Source organism: Gracilinanus agilis, chromosome 5 (assembly GCF_016433145.1).
Source record: "Gracilinanus agilis isolate LMUSP501 chromosome 5, AgileGrace, whole genome shotgun sequence".
In the NCBI taxonomy this organism is placed as follows: domain Eukaryota; kingdom Metazoa; phylum Chordata; class Mammalia; order Didelphimorphia; family Didelphidae; genus Gracilinanus; species Gracilinanus agilis.
In genome coordinates, this window is record NC_058134.1 from 213,064,936 (window position 1) to 213,083,251 (window position 18,316).

Consider the following 18,316-nt stretch of genomic DNA (forward strand, 5'->3'; position numbering starts at 1 on the left):
TTATGGTGGTGGAAAAGCTAGTTCGCATAGGTTATTTTTCATAGATTTAGAATTGGCAAGTACCTTGGAGTTTATCTAGTTCAACTTCATCATTTTACAGATGAGGAAACTGACATCCTTAGATTGCCAAGTGATTTGCCTAAGATCATACAAATAGTAAGTGGCAAAGTCTGGATTTAAATCCATATACGCTGACCTCAAGTCCAACATTCTTTCCATTCTGTCAATTTCTTTGGTATTGATGTGTTTATATTTGGAACACTAATCCATTTGTATTTTTTAACTGAGGTCGGAACCAAAAAAGCTAATGGTTTTGATGGCCCAAAACATTTCTCTGCATTTAGGAGGCCTGTGCTTATAACATGTGAATGGAGCAGTTTCATATATAGGCTTATAAAAAAAGACCATGGAGAATAAAGGATTAGTAGTCTTAAATATCCTTTGTCATTTCCTATTCTGATGCTGTACTTGTCTATTTGTTGTAGCTCTACTAGCTTTATTCAGGGAACGTGGAAGGAACATCATCCAAAGAAAGATTTCCTATGGCTTTGTAGCATATTTGTTAATTAATTAAAAGTATAAGAATTTTCAATTAATTTATAAAAATAACCACTTGACATTAGAGAGTATGGAAATTGGGTTGCTTAATTTCCTTCTTTTTGGAAGTTTAATTGATATTTTGCTTTTATATTACAAATATTTACAGACCAGTCCATGCTTTGTGAGAGGACTCTTGCTAAAAAGTAAGTTACACAAAACTAATACTTTAGTGATTTTATCTTAAAGTGATACATTTCACATCTGTAGTATCCTATCTGCATTATTTGAAAATTAACAGAAATCTAATTTATCTCTCTTCCATCCTCTAATTCATTAAAAAAAGAGAAAAGAAAGAAATTCTCGTAACAAATATGCCCAGTTGAGCAAAACAAATCTTTCAAATGACTGAATGCCAATATATATGTATATATTCATACAAACATGGTTATATATATATGTATACCTATGTATACATCTATACACAAAACACACATAAAGTCTCATGTTGTGCCCTAATTCCATGACCTTTCTTTAATTTATAGCATGTTTCATCATTAGTTTTCTGGAATTGTGAAAGGTTATTGGACTGATCATACTTTCAAAGTTGTTTGTTTTCACAGTTATTATTATTGTATAAATTATTCTCTTAATTCTGCTTATTTTTTCATAATTTTTAAAAGTTTCTTGGCCTTTCCCCCTCTATATGAATTTCATCATTATTTTTGCTAATTCTATAAAGAAATCTTTTCATAGTTTGCTTAGAGGAAGCCTGAATAGTTAATTTATGTAGTACAATAATTTTATATTAATTCATCCTGTTTGTGAATAATTAATATTTTTGGATTACTTATTTTGAAATATTGCAATGAATTATTCTTGGAATTTTTGATAAAATTTGCTTGTGAATCCACCTGGTCCTCAATTTTCTTCTTTGGAAGTTCATTTGTGGTTTGTTCAACTTATTTTTATGAAACTGGGCTGATAAAATTCTCTATTTTTTTGTTTTGCTAATTCGGATAATTCATCACTTTTAAAATATTCACTTAGTTTATTTAATTTCAGGTTTTGTCAATGGTTTTGGGTAAATAGTTTCCAACAATATCCTTTATTTCATCTCATATTTGTTATAAAGGATGATACTAGACCCGAAAGGTATGGATTAGTTCAGTGGGAGAGAGAGAGCCCACTCTCTCACCCACAGGCCTCTGTGTAGGTGCTGCTAGCAGAGAGGCTGTGCCTCTCCCCACCTGACAGGCTTGCTAGACTGAGCCTGTCAGCTATCCTCTTTTAACAGTTGCCCAGACAGGGAACCACTGAGAAGTTGTATGTGTAGTTAACTTCTCTAGTTCCTCAACCTGGAGTTGGAATAATTATTGACAAGGGCTACTGGTGCGCTGATGGGATAACGCTGTTGGGTCTGACTGCGTGATAAACTCCCCTTCCCAAGGGTTATGGATATAATCACCACTCAGGAAAGGTACTTTGTAACAAAACACTATATTTATGTCTTGTTAAATGGGGTTAGGAACAAGGGAAAGGATGAAGGATTTGGAAACCTTATTGCTAATAGTCTAAGCTAATGATCAAGCTAGATCAAGTAGAGAATGAAAGCTCTTCACCCTCACACTAACTCTGGCCTGACTTGGCCAAAGCCAAGCCAAAGATTGGGGAAGGCTATTGATGATCTTTGAATGACAGTATCACTGTTCTCTCCCAGCATTCTTGACAATGATGGTAATTGCTCTCTAGCTCTCTCAGTAAGGCAAGTTGGGTTGCAGGTGTAGTCCTACCCTCCCTCTCAACCTCTCACCTCTCAGGTTCTGCTCCAGACTGAGCCAACTTGTGCTGTCTGGTGGGTATTTATAGGGTTGGCTCCAACTGACTTTTGCCCTGGCTCATGGCACCTGGGTACATTCCGAAGTCTTCAACTGCCAGTCTTGTCATTCAAAGGTGGCATCCATCTTGTCCCAGAAATTCATTACAACATTTTTAATGTTTTGTAATTTTTCTAAAATTCTATTGAAATCCTTACCTTCTTTCTTCTTTATCACTTGACTTTTTTAGGGCTAATAGGGATAAATTGAGGTTCTCTAGCATTACAGTTTTATTGTATATTTCTCTTTGTAATGCATTTAGTTTTTCATTTAAGTATTTAGTAGCCATACCATTGTGTGTGTGTGTGTGTGTATGTGAATGTGTAGAAAGAGTACACAGAAATAAATTTTTTGTGCTACCATTCAGTAAAATGTCGTTTCTCTCTTTACCTCTTTTTTTTTTAAAGTCTATTTTTGCTGTTGCTTTTTCTAAAATCATAATGGCCATCCTTGCTTTTTTTATGCTCAATTGAGTGTAATAATTTTACTCCACACCCTTATTCTAAATCTGTGATTCTTTATATTTCAACTGTATTTCTTATAAACAAAAAATTGTTGCAATGTGCTTTGTAATCCATTCTATCCATGCTAACATCTGTTTAATGGACAAATTGATCCCATTCCCAGTTATGATAATCATTTATTTCTCTCCATTTATTCCAGATTCTCTTCTCTCCCTATTTTTTCAAGTTATCTCTTTTTTCCTTTTTAACTCTTTCTTCACTATCCCCTCTCCAAGTTTATTTTTCTTATGACAATTCTCCTTGAATTTACCTTCCCCCTTTAATTTCCTTTTCCTATTCCTATTCTTATCCGTATTCTCTTCCTATTTGTATACCTGTTGAATTAAATGTATTACAACACAAAATTCTGCTTATGTTCTGACTTCTTTTGACCAGATTAATAAAAGTTTAGTTCAAGTGAATCTTGTTCCACTCATTCTACATTTTAATATATTTAATACTTGCCCAACTCAATTATATGTCTTAATGAATTATCCCAGCTTTTAAAAAAATCTTCATTTGTCTTTCATGTACCTTGTACTGCTTTACTTTTTTCTTCCACTTTTCAAAGAATAAAAAAGTATAGATCTTCCACAATTCCTTATGATAGGATTCTAAAAGAATGTTTTTAACATTCCTTCTATCCTTTGTATAAAAACAGTTTATCATTATAAAATCTTTTCACTTGTTATTACCTTATTTTCCTTCTGATTTCCATATTTATATTTCAAAGATTCTTTCTCAGCTCCATTTTTACTTTTTTATTTTTCCTTTTAGGATTATATTCAGTTCTGCTTGGCTAAATTATTCTTAATTGTAGACCTCTTGGCTGTTTCATACCATGTTCTCCAGTGCTTGAAAGTATTAGCTGCTAAATTTTGTGCAGTTTTGATTGGGGTTCTTAAATACTTGAATTGTTCATTTTTCTTCTGGCTGCTAGTAATATTTTCTCTTGCTGGACTTTCAGAATTTAGAAAATGTCATTTCTGGAAGTTTTCATTTTGGGATTTCCTTCAGGAGGTATGTAAGTGGATTCCATTTCCACTTAACCTACTTATCTTAATGTGTTTGCATGATTATTTTCAATGATTTTTTGAAATGTGATATCAAAGTTTTAATTTTTTAGTCATAGATTTCAGGTAATTCTAGAATTCTTAAGTTCATGTTGATAGTATATTTAGAGAATCAACTAAAAAGCTAGTTGAAAAAATTAATAATTTTATTAATACTGCAAGATACAAATAATCAATATTTCTATATATTACCAACAAAACCCAGCAAGATATTGCAGTATTGATAAAATTGTTACTTTGCATTTAAAATTACTGTAGACAATGTATAGTATTGTGAGTCTATACACCAAAAAAACCAAACAAACCCAGAAATTAAATGAACACAATTACAAAACACTCTTTTACACAAATAAAGACAAATTCAAACAGTAAGAGAAATATTAATTTTTCATGAGTAGGCCAAACCAATATAATACAAATAATAATTTTACTTAAATTAATTTACTTATTCAGTACCATACCAAGCAGAAGACCAAAGAATTATTATGACTCTTCATGATCTTACTTGGGGTTTTCTTGGCAAAGACACTGGATTGGTTTGCCATTTCCTTCTCCAGCTCATTTTATAGATAAGGAAATTGTGTAAAAGAAAATTAAGTGATTGCTCAGGATCACACAGTTAGTAAGTGTCTGAAGCCAAATTTGAACTCAGGAAGAGGCCTGGCACTCCTAGCTGAAATACTAAGTATTTCCCTTAATCCCATTTAATTAATAAGTTAAAATGTTTAAAGAAATATCAATAGTTGTTCATCCAATCAATCAATAAACACTGAATGCCTGCTTTAAAAAATACTAGCCCTGTACTGGTTAATCAATTATTATTTCCATGTTTCTTTGCTTGAATACAGACAAATGTTTGAGGGGAGTGGGATTCCTCTTTCTTATTTCAGGGAATCATGCCTGTTAATTCTATCCTTCCCAGTTTGGAAAATCCTAACCTTTCTTCCAACTGGAAATCAGATTACCTAATCTTGGTTAATTGTTTTCTTTTAATACATTGGTCTTGATTAGTTGTTTTTAATGCATAAAAATTTGTCTCCCCACTATATTCTGGGTCCAGTGCCAAAGCTGAGAAGGCCTGCTCCCAATCTGTTAGGCAGTTGGAAAGAATTGCTTAATAACTCAATATGCTTGGAAGCTCAAAACTCATCTTTCACCTGCCACAGCTGCCAGCTTTGGATTCTGCTCCTGACTTTGCAGACTTTAAAACTTACCTCTATATGGGGCAGTTAGGTGGCTCAGTGGATTGAGAGCTAGGCCTAGAGGCGAGAGGTCCTGGGTTCAAATCTGTCCTCAAACACTTCCTAGCTGTGTGACCCTGAGTGAATCACTTAACCTCCATTGCCTAACTCTTACTGTTCTTCTGCCTTTGAACCAATATAAAGAAAGAGAGACCATACAGGAAGAAAGAAAATGGAGGGTAAAAGAATAGAAAAAAAACTTCCTACTTCATTGGGAATTTTCATTCTCCCCACTTTAGTCTGTCTCCTTTCACCCTCTACTTTCCAGCTCCTTTTTATATGCTTTTTCTTTCATTAGAATGTAAGCTCTCTGAAAGGAATTTTCTATTAATTTCTTTCTTTTTATAATTGCTATTAAAGTGTTTGGCACAGATTAATCTTTTTAAATACCCCCAAATACTCTAATGACTCAATTTTTCAACATACTCTCCCCTCAACTCTTCTACTCCATCCCAGACACACAAAAATATTGTCATATGCTCTATCTTGCTATTACCCACAACTCAGGGGTAAGCAACGTATGGCTCTCGAGCCATATATGGCTCTTTTGAGGGCCAGATATGGCTCTTTCTGTAGGAGCCATAAAGTCCATTTTTTTCAGATGCTGTTACAGGAGCGTGCACTGTGAGCACTGTACGGCTCTCACGAAATTACATTTTAAAAAATGTGGCATTTATGGCTCTCACGGCCGAAAAGGTTGCTGACCCCTGCCACAACTGGACCACCTGTTCAAGACTTCTGAAATCCCCTTATCTGACCATAATCTATTGGTATTTTATCTCTTCCTCTGCTTTTTTCTCCCATAAACCTATTCACTATGACCTTCAATCACTTGATCCCTCACTTGTCTCCCAGGCTCCCTCCCCCCGCTGAACTAGCTGTTTGTTCCTCTTCTTCCCATCTCCACTCCTTAGTAAGCCAATTCAACTCTATATCATCCCCTTCTCTTGAATTCCTCACCTCCTTATCATATCCCAATTACTGCCAGCCTTAGATGACTTCGACCATGTCACCTTTATACCTATCCATGTGCTGCTAAACAAAAAATCACTCATCCATTTCCAATTGTGTCCACTACACGTTTATGTTACATTTCATCAACTGGAACCTCACTGCTGGTTGGCAATAGTTCTAGATCTCCCTAAACAAATCACTATCTCACTCTCCACAGTGGTTCCTCCAGATATTTTAATCCCTCCTCAAATCTCCCATGGCTCCTCCTCCCCCTACTTGCTCAGCTAAGAACCTTGTCTCATATTTTACAGAAATTGAAGTCATATGCTGTAAACTCCCTACTTCCCCCTTTTTTTCATCTCTTGTCACCCAGATGCCTTCCCCTCCCTTCCTTCTACCTTTCCATCTTAACACCTTACTCCCTGGTATATATAGTCACAACCTTTTCCTATTTCTTCTTCACCAATAAGCCATTTTTCATCCTCAGATTATTATAGTCTAGTACTCAATAAGTTCAAGAACCCAAGTGAATTAATAAGTGTGACAGAGATTTGTGGACATAAGATATATAGTTTCAGATATAGAGTTGAAAGGCAGGAAGATGGGAAGTCAAGAGATCTATATCTTACTCTTAACTTTTTAACTTGTCATGTAATTTTGGATAAGCCCATTAACTATGATGGACCTCAGTCACCTTATCTGTTGGGAAAAAGTCCCAGGGCCAATTAGATTTACAAAACAAACTGTTTTAGGAAATTTGTAAAACCTGGAAGAAGCTGAAATGTTCCAAACCTGGAATTGTTGGCAGGTGCTAGTTCACAGTGACTGGTAAAAAAGCTGACAGTTTTGCCTTGGAGAGTGAGTAGTGGAACTGGAGTTTTTTGGCAACTGATCCATCAGCTAGCCTGTGGACTTACACTGGGATCTTGGAAAAGTAAAGTTAATCCTGAATTAACTGAGAGACCTTCAATCAATATACTAGGTTGAGTTAGGTGTTTTATTGGGCTGGTGGACAACCACAGTAAACCCTATTCTCCCTAGCCTTTATTGGAGTAATTTGCTGATTAGCTGGAGTTTCCTGAGACTTGATTCATCTTGATACCATCCTGAGAAGTACTCTGTGAGATTCTCAATTTTCCTCTGCCTTAACAGCCCTGCTTAAGTTGGCTGCTTTATAGTTAGTGTTAGTGAAGCCATTTTCCCTACCCTACATTCTAACAGTTGGCTCAAAGACTTAAGATGACAGTTGATCTTCTTTCTTCCTTTCCTGCCTTTGTAAACTATTAAAAACCCTTTGTATAAACTTCCTTGACTTCTCCTTCCCAGTCTTCAAGAACCCACTGTTAATTTAAACTGTTTCCCTGGCTGTGTTTGGTTTCTGTTACATGTTTTTTCACCCAGCTTACTGTGATAGCTTGTTACCTCTCCCAAGACAGCTGTGGGCTACTTTTAACCCAGTTGGACTGGTATTTCCCCTTTTAATTCCCTACCTATTCCCTTATTCCCCAAGTCACTTATTTCAAAACATATAAAGAATAATTAATATTATGTAAACTATTTTTCAAAGGTAAAGGAATTCAACAAAACTCTATGACATGATTAAGAAAACTATAGACCAACTTTCCTAATGACTATAGATTCAAAAATTTTAATAAAATTCTAGCAAGGAGATTATAATAGAATTTTATAAAGATATACACTATGACCAGGTGGAATTTATACCAAGAATACAGAGCTGGTTCAATATTAGGAAAATCCTAAAAATAAACGACCATATCAATAAAAAATTATATGATTATATCAATTGGCAAAGAAAAAAACTTTTGACTGTATAAAACTATAGGACGTATAGGAATAAATAGCACTTTTCCTAAATAAATAGCTCTGTAAACCAAGAGCAAATATTATCTGTAGAACAGATATGATAGAAGTCTTTCCAATAAGCTCAGAGTGAAACAAGGATGTCCATTATTATCATTATTATTCAAGAATGTACTAGAAATGCTAGCCATAGCAATAAGACAAGAAAAAAATTGTACAAATAAGAATAGGCAATAAGGAAAAAATATTACTTTTTGCAGATGATATGATGCTATATTTAGAAAATTAAGAATCAACTTAAAACCTGTTGAAACAATTAACATCCTCAGCAAAGTTATAGGGTATAAATTTAATCCATATAAATCACCAGGGTTTTATATATTACCAACAAAACCCAGAAAGAAGAGATAGAAAGAGAAATTCTAGTGAGAATATATTTTATACTGCAAACAGTATAAAGTACATGAGAATCTACCTGCCAAGCAAGACACATCCAGGAACTATATGAACACAATTACAAAACACTTTTCACACAAGTTAAAACAACTATAAACACCTGGAAAATTATTAATTGCATATGGGTAGGACAAATCAATGTCAAAAATGTCAATGCTACCTAAATTAATTTACTTATTCAGTGCCATACCAATCAAATAACTGAACAATTACATTTTAGAGACAGAAAAAATTATATTCTCAGTAACGAGTCATGTAGTCTCATAATAAACACTTCATAATAAATAATACCTACTGGTAAATTCCAGCATTCAATAAGTAGAAAACACATAAATAAAATGTACTCCAATGTCTATCAATACCCTGTTGTAGATATTATTTTGTTTAAGATTTTTATTCAGAATGGTAATTTTGAATCCACTTTAGAAACTAAGAAACAACAAAATCTTCAACAAGAAGGTGAAAATAACATCTCACCTGTATTTTGTGCAAGAGGAGTTTTTATCTGAAGGAGCTGTTGGCTTAAGAGAGATTTGTGGCGAGACCTGAGCTGACAGCAAAAATCCCAAAGCAAGGATAATGAGCGCTACAGAAGTACCTAAAATAATGATAAAGATAAGTTATAAATCGGAGGAGGATAGATAATACTTTACAATTAACACAGCTGTTACAAAATACATTGACTCGACCTCCATAGAACAAAAAGTATACTCTTTAATATACCCACAGTATGATTATGAGTCAATGACTTAGTATCATGTTTTGTATTGTAGTAAGTACTACATCCAGCTACATTTATCATTCTAAACAGCAAATTACAAGTGAAATTTTAAAACAATACAATGAAGACAGTTTTATAGTATAGATTAACAAAGGTAAAGGGGATGTGTTTCAAAGATAATACATTTCAATAAACACTATTAAGCAAGGAACTTACTTGTGCAAGGCACTATAGGCATTACAGATGCATTACGTTATAGATAAAAAAATTACAAAGCCCTTGACAGCAGAAGACTTAAAATCTAGTGCAAACACATAAAAAAGTATTGATACAATATAGAAACATGATGAAGGAAAGGAAATATAAAGATAATGTGCTCAAATTTAGGAGGTGGAGATTACTCTATTACAAAAATGGATAATATGGAAATAGGATTTGAGTGATAATATATGTATAGCCCAGTGAAATTGCTTGTCAACTCTGGGAGAGGAGAGGGAAGAATCATGTAAAGATAGAAAAACAATTTTTTTTTAATTTAGGAAGGAAACACTGTTATAACTGTGAGAATCAGATAAAGCTTAATGGTATCAGAGTGGAACCTTAAAGAAGATAAAGATTTCTAAAGGTGAAGATTCAGAGAATGTATATATGATTCAGGACTGGGGAAGGGCAAACAATATTTGAACACTTAAGGTATGAAATAGTAAACATAAAAACCAAAATTATAACCCACAAAACACTAAATGTTTTCCCAGTAGACTCTACTAAAATATTATTATTATTATGAAGGACTTTAATCTGTAAGCCATGATAAAGTTAATATAAAATGATCTATACCAACATGATCAAATGAGATGATAACTTTGCAAGCTTTATTTTATTTATACAGCACTTTTTGCAAGCTATTATTAACATAGGAATATCTTAATATGATAATATAAGCACATTTAGATGAACTTATACTTATCTTTCATGTCTATATTTTAGGTATGTTTTCTATTTGAAGATATGAAAAATGGTAGCTCTTCACTCCAACTAAGGAGTTTGTGTCAGTTTCTGTGAAAAAAGTCCCCAGTAAGGTAAGTGGTTTGTTATAATAACAAATGCATCATTGTTACAAATAAAGAAGAAGGTAGGAAATAGGTAAGAGAAAAAAGAATATAAGTTCATAACTATGCTTTTTTAAAAAAGCAATGGAGAGTCAGTGAGAAAAGCACAAAAAGAGTACAATATTCTGGAGGTGATTTATGAAGATTATCTGTACATGGTAGGATGAATCTTTGGATCTTGGCAAGAATACAGCAGTAAAGGTTTTTATCAGATAATCAATGCACTTGCATAAACTTTTTGCTGAAGCAATATGGGAGGGGCATGGGGAAATAAATAAAATAAAATAAAAATATTTTTAATTAAAAAAAAAACAAAATAAAAAAAAGAATTAAGGTGCTAAGATGATGCTCAGTATATGGGTTTGTAAGAACAGGTACACACCAGGTCTCCAAAATGGGGTAAAAGATTAACTGATACTATGCATTAGAACATCATGGGCTTTAGAGCCATAATGGTTATCTTAGATATTACCTAGTAGAAATCTTTTGCTTTGGGAAACTGAAGCATGAAGAATTTAAGACACTTGCTCAATCACACCTGAAGTGAGGTAGCAGAGCCACAATCTGAGTCTTAAGTCCTCTTCTCTAAATGAAATTCTCTTTTCATTAAGCCAGCTTAGTATTTCAAAAGCCTTCATCTTAAAGTTATGACTTATTTTTTCCTTAAATTCAAACCACAATCACAGGTATTTGAGATATTCTCAAAATACTCTGAAGCCCACCAAAGTAGGTCATGCACAAAGAGATTTGAAAAATTTCAGAAAGTGGAGGAAAAAAAAGTTCAGCTACTAAAAGTTTCTCTAGTCTTTCCTTCTAAACCTCCTGACCATTTCACGTTATTGAGTCTATCAACAAAGTGTCCTCATCTATTCTGACTTTAAAAAATATATATATATATTTGTATTTAAAATATTTTCAGTTCAGTGTATTTTGAGATCAAGTTCTTTGGCCTAAATTATAGCATACTGTATTGGAAGAATGCTGGAGTAAGAATATGAAACCTTGGTTTCTTTATAATATCAGTTCCACCATTTATGTCACCATAAGCAAGTCAATAAATTTCTGTCTCAATTTCTTGATTTACAAAATGAGAATAATAATGCCTTTTTGCAGTCTTGATTTCTCTTAACCACTCTGTAGTTTTTGAAACTGTTTCCCTAGATACTCCCTGTATTCCCTTGATTTCAGGTAGTCTCTTGATTCTCCTTTCATTAATCATTCCTTCTCTGTCTTCTTCAATGACTTTTCTCCAATTGCTTAATGTTGGTGTCCAACAATATTCTATACAGGGACGTTCAGGGAAAATCTGGTGTAAGGGTCGCTGAGCCCTTTTTTCAGGGCTTATTCCTTATTTGGTGCCTTCCTGCCACCCAGCTTTTACCTGTGGCAGTAAGAAGCTGTAGCACATGCAGCAGCCACACTCTGGAAAAACCATCTCAGAAGACAGGCTATCCCAGGCTGAGAGTGACCAACAGGTCTAAAACCACTGGTCTGTTGGAAGGGTGTCTGTTCCAATCAGGTGAAGTCTTCCCCAAGTAGAAGAAATCGATGAGAACGATTTGTTCCAGTGCCCACAAAGACAGAGGAAACAGGCATTGTGGAGTGCTTAGAGCTTTGTGAGACATAAAGAAGTCATGGTCATCTGTCGAATCCTGAGCCATCACCAGCGGTCTTGACTTTTGTCTTGCCACTGGACTTTGACGACACTTGAAGAGGCTGATGCCTTTGTGAAACTTTGCCTCGCTTAAATTCAGTTTGTCCGCAAGCCAAGAACATTATCCATACCATTTTATTATTTTATATTTTACTATCTCATTATTTTATTATTTTACTCTTACTTAGAAGTCTTGTGGTGATGGGCAACTAATGAAGGAGCGAGTGTGGATACGTTGGGAGCTAAAGTTAGAACCCTGCACATAAGCGGTCCAGAACATAGGGTCATCTTCTCACTGGACCAAAGCAACAGTGAGATTCAGCAGCCCCCTTGGTGTTCGAGCAGCCTTTTTTAAGGACTGCAGTGGCTCACTTTCTGGCATAAGGAAGGGGCTAGAAAATGTACCCTAAAATTGTGTTTCACTTAACCTTACCCTGGCCTGCTGACTGCAGTTGGTGGGGATCCTACCCTGAGGTCAAACACCCACAAAAATGTACAAAACCTTTTATGAAGATGCTTGCACTCACCACTGGCACACGGAATGGGCACAGTGCTTCTGGACAACATGAAATCCAGTAGATCTGAAGGTTTAACAGCTCTTTTTGCAAAAGAACTCAGCAGGTGTTACATCCAAAAAGCAGTCCTGAGTGAAGCAAGGCTGGCAAATAAAGGCCAGCTCACCAAAGTCAGAGCTGGAAACATTTTTTTTATGGTTGGTGTGATGAGGAATGCTGTGAATTCAGTATAGGTTTCGCAACCAAATCTAGTCAATACATTTGTAGTCCTTCCAAAGGAGTGAACAATGGCTTATGACATTGTGACTGCCACTTGCAGGAAAGTGCCACTCCAGCATTGTCAGTATATATATTCCCACCATGACAAACTCTGATGATATCAAAGAAAAATTGTACGAAGACCCAAAGACTCTCATAAAATGTGGCAAAAGAGGACAAACTTGTAATTCTAGGTGATTTGAAATTCAGAGCAGGCACAGACTATCACATATGACAGGGAGTTCTTGGGAGGAATGAAGGAAATAGCAACAGTCACTTACTGAAGAAGGCTTATGTGTCCCTTGGCCTTCTATCATCAACACTGTCTTCCATTTACCTAAATGCAATTAATAATTCCTCACAACAAATCTTGTCATTTACTAGACTGTCATTGTAAGGAGAAGAGATAGGATGTGAGAGTGACACAGGCAATGTGCGATACAGAGAGATGGACTGATCATAGATATCCTTTCCAAGCTAAACATTTGCATTCGACAAAAATGGGGACCCAAGACAAGACAGCTACCACAAGACTTATTGTCAACAGATTTGAGTGCTTCTCTGTCCTTAAGCAGTTTGTTGCTGGCTTGAAGGGAAAGCTGAGCCAATACACAGACGAAAACAGGGGAGAAGAAAAGAAGTGGGCAGCTTTCAAAGATTTGGTGTATAGCATTGCTTTTATTCATCTGGGCCAGAATATTCACAAGCATCAGGATTAGTTTGATGTAAATGATGGGGAAATTCAGAAGCTACTAAATGAAAAATGAGAACACCACAGGACATTTTGTCAGTCTCTTAAAAAAGCATTTAATTCCATCAAAAGTAGAATGTCAGCAACACTTAAAGAGAGATGTAAGATTCTTGGCTCAGTAAGAAAGCAAATAAAATTAGCTTTACACTGATAGCAACAACACAAAGCACTTCTATGATTCCCTGAAGGCTATTTATTGACCGAATGCCTCTGATGCATCTCAATATGGAGCCACACTGATTAGTGATAAGGACATGACTTTGGACAGATAGACCAAATACTTCTTTAGCATTCTTAACAGACCATCATTAATCTATATTGAAGTCACTAGACTGTACACCTCGGTTGAAGTCAATCCCTCTCTAGCTCGACTTCTAACTGAAGAAGAAGTTTTGAATATCATTAGGTTTCTCTTAAATGGCAAAGTGCCTGGTGCTGATTCCATCTTTACAGTGATTTATAAGGCAGAGGATTCATTGCTAACTGAAATCTTCTGGATTATATGGCAAGAGAAAGTTATTTCCCAGGCAATCAAAGATGCTTCCTTTGTCCATTTCTATAAACAAAAAGGAAATCAGTTGTCTCATGACAATCACCATGGGGGAATCCCTCTCTTAGTCACTACTGGCGAGATTCTTGCCTAAGATGCTGATTCTTCACCTGGAAGATGGTCATGGACATGAGAGACAGTATGTGGCTTCAGAAAAGACTGAGAAATGGCTGGTTTGGTATTTATTTCCTAGTGATTCAGGAGAAATGCCAGGAGCAAAACAAAGGTCTGAATACAATGTTCATTGATCTGAACAAGGCCTTTGATACTCTCATTCAGGAGGGTATGTGGAAGATCATGGCAAAATTTGGTTGCTTAGAGAAGTTCAGCAGTATTATACACCAGCTCTATGAGGGCATGTATACACAGGTCCTGGATAATGGATGATGCTCTTGCACTTTCCCAGTCCCTGACATAGTGAATGAGGGCTGGGTGCTTACTCCCATGCTTTTTATCATGTTTTCAGTGATGTTGTCAGATGCCTTCAATGAGGATGAAAGCAGCATCATGGTCATCTGCCACACTGATGGTAAACTTTTTAACTTAAAAAGGTTAACACCAAGCCAAGCCCTTCCAACATTCTCCTCTAAATAATTTTAAAATAATTCATCAAATTAAACTCTAAAAACAGTATAACCAACAAAAGGTTGGATATTTAATGATGAGACATTTTTCAAGCCCATGACAACTTCAGATGTCAGAAGGGGAGGTCTATGGCACTGGAATGGGGACCAAGTAGGAGAGGAGGAAAGCAGTGATATCAACTATGGGTCTTAGAGGCAGTACAAGTAGCAACAGCATTTGTATGAGGAACACTTACTGCTTAAAAATGGTAAGGGGAGGGGCAGCTGGGTAGCTCAGTGGATTGAGAGCCAGGCCTAGAGATGGGAGGTCCTAGGTTCAAATCTGGCCTCAGACACTTCCCAGCTGTGTGACCCTGGGCAAGTCACTTGACCCCCATTGCCCACCCTTACCACTCTTCCACTAAGGAGCCAATACACAGAAGTTAAGGGTTTAAAAATATAAAAAAAATGGTAAGGGGACTGAACATCTGGTCAGGAACAAATTATAGGGGATCCCTATGCTAGCAGTGGACACAGGACCAAGTTCCTTTGGAAACTCCATTGCCCATTACTCCAGGCTGGTTCATAGTTCCAGGACAGAGAGGAGCAATTGTAGTTGGTTGCAAAGAAGTAAAGACCCTACTGAGGTATGAGTTATGGTTCCAGAGAGAAGAAGAGTTGTGGTTGCTAAAAAGTAGGGACTCTACTTAGGAAAGGACCAGAACACAGGTCAGGAGAGCAGTGAACACACCTCTGCCAAGATCACATTGAAAACTTATAGATTCATAGAAGTACCTGTGAAAATAGCATGGTGAATAAAGACAAAAGCTTGAAATAGTGATCTCCCCTCTAGCATCTGCCAAGCACATGAGCAAAGTCCAACTCTAACATAAAATCTAAAGTCCAAAAATGGGCCAGAAAATGAGAAAACAACAACAATGAAAATGAATATGACCACAACAAGCTAATATAGTTATGGGGAAGCTTATGACAAACTTAAAAGAAGACAACAATGTTAAAACATCTACAAGTCAAATATTAAATAAAAATGAAGACTGGTTGCAAGCTCCCCATACCAAAATTCTTAGAATAGGTGTAAAAAAAAGATTAAAGAGAACAAAAAATGTAAGATTTTCGAAATGAGTAAGAGAGTAGAAGAAAAATTGGGGAAAGAAATGAGAGCAAAGCAAGAAAAATATGAAAAGATAATTAATAGTTTGGTAAAGTTCTGAAGAAAAGACTCCTTAAAAATTGGCCAGAATCAGCCAAATAGAAAAAGAAGTACATGATCTCAATGAAGCAAATAATTATTTAAAAATTAGCCTTAGGCAAGTAGAAGCTAATGACTCATTGGATATCAACAATTTTTAATCATGATTTCAGATAAAGCAAAATAAAAAGAGACCTAACTTTTAAAAATTTATTATCTATTTTAAATAGATAATTAGGAAAGCCACATATTGTTGAAAGACACCATAGTCAATGAAGCAATTTCAAGGAGCAAATAACAGAATATTCAAATTCTTAAAGGAAAAATTACATTAAGCATAAGAGGAAATAAACAGTAAAGCTATTTTAATGGGGAATCCCAATTAATCATCTTCAGAACTAGATAAATCTAACCATAAAATAAGAAATAAATTAAGGAGGTGAACAGAATTTTAGAAAACTTAAATATTATATATCTCTGGGAAAAAATTGAATGGGAATAGAAATGAGTATCTTCTCTGAGATGCTCATAGCATCTTCACAAAAACTGACCACAATTTAGGACATAAAAACCTCACAAACATGTAAAGAAAAATAGAAATATTGAAAACAATCTTTTAAGACAATAATGCAATAAAGCTTCATTCAATAAAAGGTTTTAGAAATAGAGATTAAAAAGAAATCAGAAAGAAAATAATCTATTCCTAAAGAATGAGAGTCAAAGAATAAATCATTAAAGATAATGACAACAATCAGACAAAATACCAAAATTTGTGGGATGCAGCCAAAGCAGCAATAATAGAAAATGTATATCTCTAAATGTATATTTCAATAAAAGAGACAAAAACTAAATCAGTGAATTGGACATATAACAAAAAAAATGAGGAAAGAACAAATTAAAAATCCCTAAGTAAATAGCAACATATAAATACTGGAAATGAAAGGAGAGATAAATAAAAGACTAAGCAAAAAAATCCAAATATAGAACTAGTAAGTAAATGAAAAAATGTTTTGTGAAAATATTTTATTAAAAAAAGATAAATCAAGAGTTAATTTAATTTTAAAAAAGAAAGAAGGCCTGATTACCAGGATCAAAAAATGGAAAGTGAATGCAGAAAAAATAAAGATGAAATTGAAGCAATTATTAGGCTCAATTTTGCCAACTATATACCAATTATCTACCAATAAAACTGATAATTTAAAAGAAATAGATGAATATTTACAAAAACAGTTTTTGCTCAAATTAACAGAAGAAAGAGATTGTTTAAATCTTATAAAAAGAACTTGAACAAATCATAAATGAGCTTTCCTAAGAGGAAGACCCCAGGACTTGATGAATTTACAAAGAAATCTTACCAAACATTTAAAAAAACATTTAATTTCAAAACTATATAACTATTTGGAAAAATTATTCCTTATCATATTGTTTCTATGACACAAATGTGGTGCTGATATCTAAAACAGGAAGAGCGAAAAAAGAACTATAGACCAATTTCTTTAATGAATATTGATGCAATAAAAATCCTAAATCAAATAATAGCAAGAAGATTACAGATATTTTTCACAAAGATCATACACTATGGCCAGATGGATTTTATACTAGGAATGCAGACCTGGTTCAATATTAGAAAAACTATAACCATAATTGATAAAAAATACCAAAACCAACAAAAATTTTATGAATATTTTACCAGACTCAGAAAAAGCTTCTGAAAAAATATAAGAACCATTCTTATTAAAAACTAGAAAGACCAAGAATAAATGCAGCTTTTCTCAACATGATAAGTAGTACCTACACAAAATTGAGTATTATCTGCAATGGCAATAAACTAGAACCCCTTCCTAATAGAAATACGTATGAAGTAAGAATGTCCATTATCACCTCTATTACTCAATACTGTACTAGAAATGTGAGCTATATCAATAAGACAAGAAAAATAAATTGAAGGAATAACAATAGGCACTGAGAAAATAAAATTATTTCCTCTTTGCAGATGATATGATGGTATACTTAGAAAGCCCTAGAGAGTCCATTTTAGAACAAGTTAAAAGAACTAACAACTTTCCAAAGTTGCAGGATATAAAATGAACTTAAAATAATCATTATCAACAAAATCCAGGAGGAAGAAATAAAGAAATTCCATTTAAAATAACTGTAGACAATGTAAAACAGTTTTGGAGTTTACTGCCAAGAAACCTGGAATTATATGAACATAATTATAAAACACTTTTCACTCAAATAATATTAGCTCTAAACAATGAGTGAAATATAATTGCTCATGGGTAGGCAGAGCCAATATTATAAAAATGACAATTCTATCTAAATTAATTTACTATTTCAATGCCATTCCAATCAAGCTACCAAAAATTATTTAGAGTTACAAAAATCATGACAAAATTCATTTAAGTAAAAAAGGTCAAGAATATCAAGAGAATTGATTAAAAATATGGAGAGAGAGAAAGAGAGAGAGAGAGAGAGAGAGAGAGAGAGAGAGAGAGAGAGAGAGAGAGAGAGAGAGAGAGA

At 34.4% G+C, this 18,316-nt stretch overlaps 1 protein-coding gene across 1 annotated transcript in view; it reads right to left on the reverse strand.

Moving 5' to 3' along the window:
- SLC2A13 (solute carrier family 2 member 13) overlaps nucleotides 1-18,316 on the reverse strand; it is a 134,599-nt gene that overhangs the window by 37,856 nt on the left and 78,427 nt on the right. The window contains exon 6 of the mRNA XM_044679105.1: nucleotides 8,940-9,060. Within this exon, the coding sequence (XP_044535040.1) occupies nucleotides 8,940-9,060 (121 nt within the window). The remainder of the gene's footprint in view (nucleotides 1-8,939; nucleotides 9,061-18,316) is intronic.